At 42.8% G+C, this 10,224-nt stretch overlaps 1 protein-coding gene across 2 annotated transcripts; it reads left to right on the forward strand.

Annotated features, from left to right (window-relative positions):
* The first annotated feature begins 2,902 nt into the window (after positions 1-2,902).
* gins3 (GINS complex subunit 3) lies at positions 2,903-9,048 on the forward strand. 2 transcript variants are annotated; one of them, XM_071533221.1, is made up of 3 exons: positions 2,903-3,132; positions 5,017-5,250; positions 7,399-9,048. In XM_071533221.1, exons 1-3 carry the CDS (start codon positions 2,962-2,964, stop codon positions 7,627-7,629), a joined length of 636 nt encoding a protein of 211 aa, XP_071389322.1. In that variant the 5' UTR covers positions 2,903-2,961; the 3' UTR covers positions 7,630-9,048. The 2 variants fall into 2 exon arrangements, with proteins under 2 accessions (XP_071389322.1, XP_071389323.1); XM_071533222.1 differs by lacking the exon at positions 5,017-5,250.
* The last annotated feature ends 1,176 nt before the right edge of the window (positions 9,049-10,224 follow it).

The following is a 10,224-nucleotide window of genomic DNA, read 5'->3' on the forward strand; positions in this document are numbered from 1 at the left end:
ACATGGACCCAGAAATGCAACGTACTTCACCAATAGCCAACAGCGTTAAAGTGTTCAAGGGTGGATTTTTCCTTCAACTTGAAAAGTGTCGTTGGAACAGTTACAACAAAAACGACAAACCTCTGCACATTGTCCCATCCTTTACACTGTCGCAGTTCTATTGTAAGTCAATGGGTAAAGAAGATAAGACTCACTGCTAAGATGCTTTTGGGGGGAAACCCAGACTTCAGGAGACTTTTCAGACCAGATCTTGGATGTTGTCAGGAAAGGCACCGATCAGAGCCGAAAGCTTCCTTAATAGCTTCAGAGCGCTAGGGCTGTTTTTCATTTTACCGACAACAGATGCTGGACGATCTATCATCTATTGTCCTGGGGTGGAACTCAAGGATTTCAGCCAGTGCCGTAGGAGGAAGAGGGGGGGGGGGGTATCTGGCTGCCATCTACTGTCGATTTCAATCTCTTTAAGCTATCACTCACATCCCGATTCCAACTTTTCACTAACCTAAAACAATCACTAAGTTGACACCACTGCTTTTACCCCCTGTGTTTTATCGCTCTGTAGTCGCCCTTTATAGGCATTTATTCCAGGAAGCAGAGGAAGGAATTGGACACAATTGAATGCGGCCCCCCCGAGTCCCCAAGGGGGGGGGGGGGGACCCTAGCGCTCTGAAGCCAAGAGGAAAAAAGGCGGCTCCGGTCCGATAACGCTACGAGTCAACGGTTTTCACAGCAGGGCTGATCTGTGCTCGCACTGCCGCCGGCCATAGGCGTTTCTACGTCTTCTAGTGAACGGACCTTAAAGCCGGCGCAGTACGGCTTGAGGACTCTTCGCCTCTTGGTTAAGACTTTACTCGAAGTGCGTGAACGAGGCATCATAAGCGCTGAGCGTGCGTTATAATAATCACATCCGGAGACTCACAGCTGTCCAATCAGCCTAGATAATGAAGTGGGGCTGGAACAGAGAAGAACGTCCCATCTCCGCGAATTGAGACGCTATAGATTCTATAGAGTTCCGGTGTTGGTAATGGTGACTTTCCCACCCACGGGACGTCATGAACCCGAACTTGAGGTGAAGCGGTGAATCCAAACCGTCCAGAGAAAGCTACGACGTTAGATCTTTTCCGCGAGTCTTTGGTATCTTTGGTGTAAAGCATCACAGAGCGGCCGGGCGGGTAAACATGAACATGCTGTGTGCAGTTTACTGACAACACCTTAGAGGGTTTCTGGGTATTGAAGTGCAAATTTTTCCAGTTAACCCCCGCTGCCGTTTGCAGGCGCCAACTGTGTGACGTCCTCCTAGTGCCGCTTTTAATACATTCTGAATCTGGTATGAGGTTGTTTTTAGCTACACAGTTACCCCAGAAAGTATTCCACCCCCCCACCCCCCCACCGCCTGCTCATTATATTATATCAGATCTGATTTTAATGCGCTCGTAATGTGATCCTAATGTGGTTATGATGCCTCGTGAGCAACACTTCAAATAAAGTGTTACAAGCCTCTCAGTGCTGAGATCATCCTTGTGCCTTTGTTGAGGCCATGACACACGGGGGGGTTTTTTTGGGAGCAGAGTCACCTGGGACGACATCAGGGTGCGTAACAGCGGGCTAAGGGAAACAAATGCTACTGGTAACTGTTAACGTGTGACTCAAAAGTGTCACCTGTGCATCGTGGCCCCGAAGCGAACGGAAGGGGAGATGATCTCTTTGGGAAATGACGCCCGCTCCAGTCCGGTTTTGCTTTTGAACGGAACAGCGTGAAAATGTCCAACGTCAATGAGTCTCTCTGATTTCCTGCTACAGTCGACGGCACTGTACCGCCTGCCTGCCCACTCAGCTCGGATACACCGCTACAATAATACAGTTACCTTCATTTACTATGGCTTTATTTCATTTTGACTCCTTTTTCTTTCACGACTTTCTTTTACTTTTTCCCAGGATGTGAACGGCTGCCTGCTTTTTTGGGGGGCGCCGACTAACATGTCTGATGATTTTGATGTGCAATCTGTGGGATGAGTAATGATAATGATATATATATAACAATCTATAATATTAAAAACGTCAAAATAAGCACGATGACTGTCCTGTTCTTCCTGTTCTGTAGAAGAGAGAAAGCGTCCATAGCATGTTTATTTGTTTTGCTTTACTCTTGCCGTTTCATTTGAATGGGAATTTGAGGTTTACTTGCAAGTGTTCATTGGAAATGCTTGTCATCATTATCATCTGCCGGTATTATATCATTCCTTTTAGTTTCCAGCCAGTCTGCCAGTTCTGCCAGGCCCAAATGTCTGCCAAGCATACAGTAGGCCACAAGGGAACTCTTTCAGTTTCTGATGGTAATGTGGCGACATCTGGTGGCTGGATTGGTAATTGCAGCTGACATTTTTTTTTGTGTGGAAAAGTTCATTTTATTTTGCGAGGAAACTGCGTTTCACTCACGCAGTAATGCCATTCCTTTCCCCATTAATGAGTAGTGTAAACAAATTCAATTTCAGTATTTTTTTATATAATAGTACAGTTTTTACCAGCTAAAAATAAGTCGTTATGTCCGTTGTCAGACAATTTTGAAGGGTGTAACGGAAAGTAACAAGTAATATAATGACGTACGACACCCTGGGAATAAGTAAAGATATAGTATTACTTTTGAAATGAAAAACGGGTGATGACTCATCATGTATTTTTTTTTTTTTTTGACTAAAGAACCAAACACTTTCCCTTTTCATGATGTCATTGAAACAAAAATAAAACAAAATAAAATCATCGTTATGTGTGGAGGATAGGTATTCTTTTGACTCGGACTGAATCGATTGCTCGAGACTCTACAGCAGGGCTCTGATTGGTTCACAAGCCCTGGCGCCAAAATAACGAGGAAGTAAGAAGTGTAAACATAACAGGACGAGTTTCTGGTTAACGTCGGCGCAAACCTATTTGACATAGCCACTTTTTTGTCGCATTCAATTCTAAATGGATACGCAGTCGTATCTCCCCGTGCCACCCGGAGTGGGAATGGAGGAGAATTTCTTTTCTCTCGATGATATTTTGCTCTCTCACGAAAGACTTTCCAGCCGGACGGAGTGTGCTTTTCCACGGCTTGGATTCCTCGAGAAGTCGAGTGACACACGGGACATACCCGAGGTAATGAAAGAAAATGGTGACAATGGAAATCTTGGAAGTGCATATAGCCGTGTTTGCAGGAACCTAATTCAAACATATCTCTGATGTGTCGTTCTTCTTTTGTGTTTAGAGAACGTCACGCCAAAATAACGTAAATAAATGAAGTTACAAGCATGATAGAGTATGACTTTAAACCCTTAAAGAATTAGTAGGGTCCACTGTTATATTCGGCATGCATATCATCTACCGAGCATTATTTAATTCAACTTTTAGAAGTGGTTGACAATGCTGGCAAACCACACTCCACGGTGTATTTTGGTGGAAGAAGAGTGTGAGTAACAGACGAACCAAATGTAAATGTTGGAATTTTATTGAAAGTAAATGTTGCTCGGTGGATTATATGTATGCCGAATCGAAGAGTGTCTCCTAATGATATAGAAAAGGTATGGAGTACGGGGGATGTGCCTTCGATAAGCAAGGCAACAGTAAATTACCCGATTTTTGAATGCAGTTTGGTGTGGCGTGCCCTTCATTCAAGAACATTCGAGAACGTTATGTTTAGCTGTATAATGACTCTAAATATAACACTTGCCCAAGACTCTACATTTACAAGTCCGTATAGCTAACACAGTTACAGACTTTCAAAACTATTGTGGAACCATTTTGGGAACCTTTATTATTAGCCTACTTCTGTTACGACAACCACATCATAGCACTGACTCACCCACTCACTATTATCAATAAACCTTTTAATATTTGTTATCATTTACATTCTTTTAACTATGTGCCCATTGACATAGTAGGAGGGTTTAGAAAGAATGTAGGAGAGACAATTCAGTTATTGAATCCAATTCAAAGTGCATTAAACACACAGGTGTCACAATACATGCCACCAGTGGTGGAAAGTAAGTACATTTACTCAAGTACTGTACTTAAGTACAATTTTGAGATACTTGTACTTTACTTGAGTATTTCCATTTGATGCTACTTTATACTTCCACTCCACTACATTTCAGAGGGAAATATTGTACTTTCTACTCCACTACATTTATTTGACAGCTTTAGTTACTTTTCAGATGGAGATTTGACACAATGGATAATATAACAAGCTTTTAAAATACAACACATTGTTAAAGATGAAACCAGTGGTTTCCAACCTTTTTGGCTTTTGACGTCTTACAAAAAGCAGTGTGTAGTCGGGGTCACATTTCAGATGTCTATGAGTTGTTAACAGCTCCACCAAATAGTGATTTTTCCCTCTAAACCTCACATGGTTTCATTTCAATAAATGTTCAAATGATCCAATATTTCAGCAAAAATCAAGAGAAAAAGTAAAAAAACTGAAAACAGATTTGTGTATCAGAACTTTGTTTTTTCTTCTTTCCTCTCCCATTAATCATCTCACGATCCCTCAGATTTATCCGGTGACCCTTCGGAGGGGCCCGACCCCTAGGTTGGGAACCACTGGACTAAACTAGCTAACTGTATATAAAGTAGTTCAAACTAGCTCCACCTCCAGCAGCTACAACAGTAACATGCTGCTTACACACTGATGCTTCAGTATTAATAATCCAATGATGTCATATATAATAAAATATCAGTCAGAGGGACCAAACCACTACTTTTACTTTAATACTTTAACTACATTTTGCTGCTAATACTTATGTACTTTTACTTAAGTAGGATTTTTCATGCAGGACTTTTACTTGTAATGGAGTATTTTTACATTGCTGTATTGCTACTTTTACTTAAGTAAAGGATCAGAGTACTTCTTCCACCACTGCATGCCACAACACAGGATCCAAACGGAGGCCCACACATGCACATATACCTGCACTAGGTACCCCAGAGTTTCGGCTGGGGTCTCCACCACCTCTGCACACAGTTTTGTCTCCTTCATCTTAGGGCACAAAGATGGAGCTCCCCCTGTGGCTGGCCAAGGGCCTGTACGAGAGGAAGAGGAGGGTGGTGTCCGTCGAGCTGCCTAAGGTGTACAGAGAAGGCTGGAGGACCGTGTTCAACGCCGACCCCACTGTGGTGGACCTGCACAAGATGGGGCCCTACTACTACGGCCTGGGGTCCCAGATGCTGCACTTTGACAGCCCGGAGAACCCGGAGATTGCGCAGGCGCTGCTGCAGGTGAATGGCATGTGCGAACACTAACACAGAAGGAATGTACCCCCCAAAAAAAAAAAAAAAAGTATTGTTTTAAAACCGGTTATCGAATTTCAAACATCAGCACTGATGCTTACCCAGATACGATACCCAGGTCTACACAGGATAATGATATTTAAATGTGCAAGTGAAGACGATGAGCTTCCTTTGCCTTTACTGGGCCTCATAAGGTTGCAAATGGGGCTTATACTGCTGGATACCTCTCCAAATAGCAACCAGTGTGTTTACTGAGGAAAGCGCAACACCTAAATATTTCAGTCTTGTCTCAAGGGTTCGACCGATAGGGAATCCTGAAGGCCAATGTTGATATTTTTGGATTGAAGCTACCAGCAACCATTTTCATTCCAAAAATTCTAAGAAAAAAAAATCCCCCAAATTACAAGTATTCATTGTTTTCCCCCAAAATTTAATTATAGTCAGGGTGGAAAAACCTCCATTAGACCGTCATGGGCCACTAAAACTCTCCATTGAAAGCCAGACTACTGAAACAGTTTGAGGTGGGTTAGCAGCTCCTTAAGGCAGAGTGAGGCCCAGCCCTAGTAGTTGTTTCATCTGGCACTAAACACACTGAATTGTATGCTACTGTGTGTGACTCTAACCTTATCCCACCACATGAGTTTGGTTTGGAAGTCATCGCACTCGTACTCGGTCACTTCTATACCTTTTGATATGATTGTTGTCTTCATGGGATCATTGTTTTTTTCTGAGGATTATGCTTTTTTTTTTTCACTGCCCAGCTTATTATAAGGAAAGTAAAATGGAGTGCAGAGGAAGATGATGCATTGAATAAAAACTGTCCCACGAACACAGTACAGATTGTTGTGCCCCATGTAGTTTCATTGGTTGTCTTTTAAAAGAGACAAACTGTGTAATCAATTGCTTCTGCAAGTACCACTCTCTTGAAACGCATTCCACCAAGGTTCAGTAAAACGTTTGAGGCGTTGTTCGTCATCTTCTGTGACGGGAAGAGTTTGTTACCCTTCTCGGTAAAGTATGGGAAGCCGTGTCAACCGCAAGTGTCAAATACTACTACCTTTAGGCAGATTGACAAACTGTTTTTTCCATTCCAAAGTAAAAAAAGGGCAGCCAGCCACTTCAGTCTGTCTAACCCCTTCAGAGCACAAAACAGACAGAGTTAATAAATCCAGCCAGTGCTATTTAAAACATGACAACTAGGGGGTGCAATCAGATCATAAAACGTGGCAGACTGATGCAGTTGTTGCCAGGCAGATTGACTCTAATCTCATCATCTGATATGGACAGAGACAAAGGACAGATGCACACTGTAAGATAGATTTATTTATATATTTATTTATTTTTCCCACCTAATTTAAGCGCTAAAGTTACTTCCTCGGTTGTTTTTAACCTCGCGGGCCTCTTGAGAAAATCTATGATGTTGGATTTCCACCTGCATTGTCTTGACTGGTGTGAGTGTGTAATGGTTTAAAGCCCATGAAGGATCCAGTTGGTCAAAATTCATCTTGTAAAGAAGTCTTGTATCCTGTATCCAGTCTAGTGTAGATCACTGTTTGTACATTTCTATAAATGACGCATAAGTACATCTCTTTTAATACTCTTTTTAATAGATTTACATTTATAGATTATCTACATGGATGACCATATTTTCTTAAAATATACCCATGTTTGCACATTTGGCTGTTAGAGCTCACTGTAATGTACTGGCGGCAAATTCTGGACACACTCTTTGATGTGGTTTCCAGTCTTTCAGCTCATTTTTTTTTTTTTTTTTTTGGAAGATTTTACTGCCGCAAGGCAAGTGATGTGAAATCATACATATTTAAGACGCTTAAAATAAAATTTCATATCAAAGAGCGTGTGTCGGATTTGGCGAAGAATGTCTGGAATTGGCCACTGGCACTCTAACTAGGTCACTCTGGATAGAAACAACACCAGCATGCCTCAATGTAACAATGTAAAATGCCTCAACCACATATCATTATATTCTAAGTATTTTCTAGTTATTTTTGGCTTGTTCAGTGATGCAATACTCATGATGTCCTATCTTTACCCCTTTTTCTTTGAATCTAATAAGAATTTGGTCACACAAAAAAAACAACTTTGTATCATCTCCCCCCCCCCCCCCCCCACCAGACGTTCATCGGTCGGTTCAGGCGGACCATGGACTCGTCCCAGAACGCCTACAACGAGGACACGTCGACGCTGGTGGAGCGCCTGGACTGTCTGGAGCGGGCGCTGTTCCGGTCGGGCCAGAGCGGCCTCAACGGCTTCCAGAGCTGGGAGAAGGGCCGGGCCTCGCACCTCACCGCCTCCAGCCTGGTGCTCAACTACCGCAAGAGGAAGATGGCCGACGTGCAGCCCTGACCTCCTCCTCCTCCTCCGCGAGCACCCCCCGGGGCGGCGCCTCTTCGGGAAAAATACTCCCTTCCCTGCATCTTCATCTTCCACAGACTGATCCATCCCTCTACGTCCGAGCCGAGCACTCGGGATCGTAGATTGTAAATTCACCTCGTATTTATTTTTGTCACTCGTGTGTCGTTTCGCGAGCTCGAAGAGGATTGTGACTCATCATGTCGGCATCTATTCAAAATGTTAGCTGGGATACGTCTGCATTCCTTTATCTATGGTTATACACAGGAAAGCTATTTTCTCACATAAGCCAGGAGGCTTTGAAAACACAAAATGTTAACAAATGTGCAAATGCTTATCAGTTGTTTCTATGATGCCATATAAAGCCTAGCCGCCACTTGCCGAGCGCCAAATGCCAGTAATATTTGTCTTTGGTGAATAAAGCAGTATTCACTCTACTTCACATCGTCTCGGTCGTATGCAGTCTTTGGTCTTTCCCCTCTTCTGAAAGCTTTGTCCCGGGTCAGCCATCCCACCCTCTCTTTGACTGTGAGCCAATCAGATCCAAGCAAAACAATGTCTCCGTAGCACTTGATTGGCTGCATGTTACGCTGCTCCACACAAAGCAGCAGTCTAATCTTGTTGAAACTTTTCCTCCTGTTGCTGCCCTGCCTGAACGCTTACCTAGCCTAACAATAGTTGAGGATTAATATCAAAATGTGATATGGGTTCGGGGGAGAGGCGCGGGGGGGGTGATACACTTCAAAATGCTCTCTTGTAATTTGATTTCAGTCGCCCTTCGTGATGACTTACGAACTTGGTCTATTACATAAGTGAGTGAGCAAGGTGTAAGTGTCATCACTGCCATCATATTTTGGTTTAAAAAAAAAAAAAAAAAGGTCCACTGGCAAATTGAATTTCCAAAGGTTGCACTCAGAACTCAGAACAGGGACGCACTGATGTCAGTCTTTCGCTGCCACTATCAATTTGTAATTTCAAATATCGGCCCCTACCGCTTTTAAGTACAGATCCGATCCATTATGGTGGCAGAAAAAAAACGTAGATACCGATGCCTCATGTTAGCGCATCAGTATCGACCCGAATCCATATCGATGCGTCCTTCCTTCAGATTGAGAGATATGGAGCGGTTACATCATCCCCCAGCTGCGGTGGCATGATTTCCTTTTTTTTTGGTCTCTGTCATGGTGTGACCTTGTGAACCGCTTTGGCGAATGTTCAGAAATGTATTACACAAACACAATTTTTTTTTTTTTTAAATATTCATAAAAATAAAAATGCCAACTAGATTTTTCTTAACATCCAGTTTTCTCTAGTGCAGTAGAAGTTTAGTATCTCACTTCATGATGGCTATGTATTCACTGTGAGTGTTTATTTTGTCAAGTGTCAGTCTTTGTCAGCCTGTGTCAGTCTGTGTGTGTGTTGTGAGAGTGTGTTGGCCTTTAGCTGCTGATATCATTAGCCCCCTATCCCTGTGGTGGCACCACTTGTTATCCAGAGGTGACATTCAGCTATCTCAGTGTGTGTGTGTGTGTGTTCAAGCAAACTCTATCTGCGTCATTGTGCGCAAGGGCAAAACTTTGCTTGGATGTGCCGACCTCAGCACTTTTTCACATGCTGAGTGTCTTACACACTTGAGGCTTGAGGTCTTCCAAACTCGTTTCGGTACCCGCACGTACAAAACAAAACAGCTTACCTCGGCTTAGTCCACCAAGTTAGTGTAACCGAGTGTGTGAGGGTGGCCCGGTCCTAGCTGCTTGCTGGAGTGTTAAATGTGGGCCAGATGATGGACAGAGAGTCAGTGGCTAGGTCACCGGTGATGAAAATATTGACGTTGCCTCTGGGTTGGCACTATTGATCCTGATGTGTGATTGTGCTGGGAGAGGCAGTGCTGCCTGCTGTTTAACTGGCCTATATAAGTATGTTGTTTGTTTGTGTTATTCTGGTGAATTCTCCTTTACTGGGGTCACGGGGTCAAACCTAGAAAAAGTTAATTGAACTTGTATTAAAAAAATTGTATTATCCGTGTCTGGAAATCAACTTTGCTTGAGTCGCAAGTCAGTCTCAGGTCAAGTCCCAAGTCTAAATGTAGATTACCAAGTCAAGTCCATGTCATTAATGTCAAGTCCCAAGTCTAAATGTAGATTACCAAGTCATGTCCATGTCATTAATGTCAAGTCCCAAGTCTAAATGTAGATTACCAAGTCAAGTCCATGTCATTAATGTCAAGTCCCAAGTCTAAATGTAGATTACCAAGTCATGTTCATGTCATTAATGTCAAGTCTCAAGTCTAAATGTAGATTACCAAATCAAGTCCATGTCATTAATGTCAAGTCCCAAGTCTAAATGTAGATTACCAAGTCATGTCCATGTCATTAATGTCAAGTCCCAAGTCTAAATGTAGATTACCAAGTCAAGTCCATGTCATTAATGTCAAGTCCCAAGTCTAAATGTAGATTACCAAGTCATGTTCATGTCATTAATGTCAAGTCTCAAGTCTAAATGTAGATTACCAAGTCATGTCCATGTCATTAATGTCAAGTCTCAAGTCTAAATGTAGAACAGCAAGTCAAGTCAGAACAAAAGAGTCCA

This window comes from Centroberyx affinis, unplaced genomic scaffold (genome assembly GCF_046629955.1).
Source record: "Centroberyx affinis isolate AG114_WGS23_722 - 3 ecotype Tasmania unplaced genomic scaffold, CSIRO-AGI_Caff_v1 ptg002339l_1, whole genome shotgun sequence".
Taxonomy (NCBI): Eukaryota; Metazoa; Chordata; class Actinopteri; order Beryciformes; family Berycidae; genus Centroberyx; species Centroberyx affinis.

Coding starts and splice junctions, on each gene's coding strand:
- gins3 (XM_071533221.1), top strand. CDS start 2,962: ATGGATACGCAGTCGTATCTCCCCGTGCCACCCGGAGTGGGAATGGAG. Junction 3,133..5,016: donor ACACACGGGACATACCCGAG/GTAATGAAAGAA, acceptor CCTTCATCTTAG/GGCACAAAGATGGAGCTCCC. Junction 5,251..7,398: donor TTGCGCAGGCGCTGCTGCAG/GTGAATGGCATG, acceptor CCCCCCCACCAG/ACGTTCATCGGTCGGTTCAG.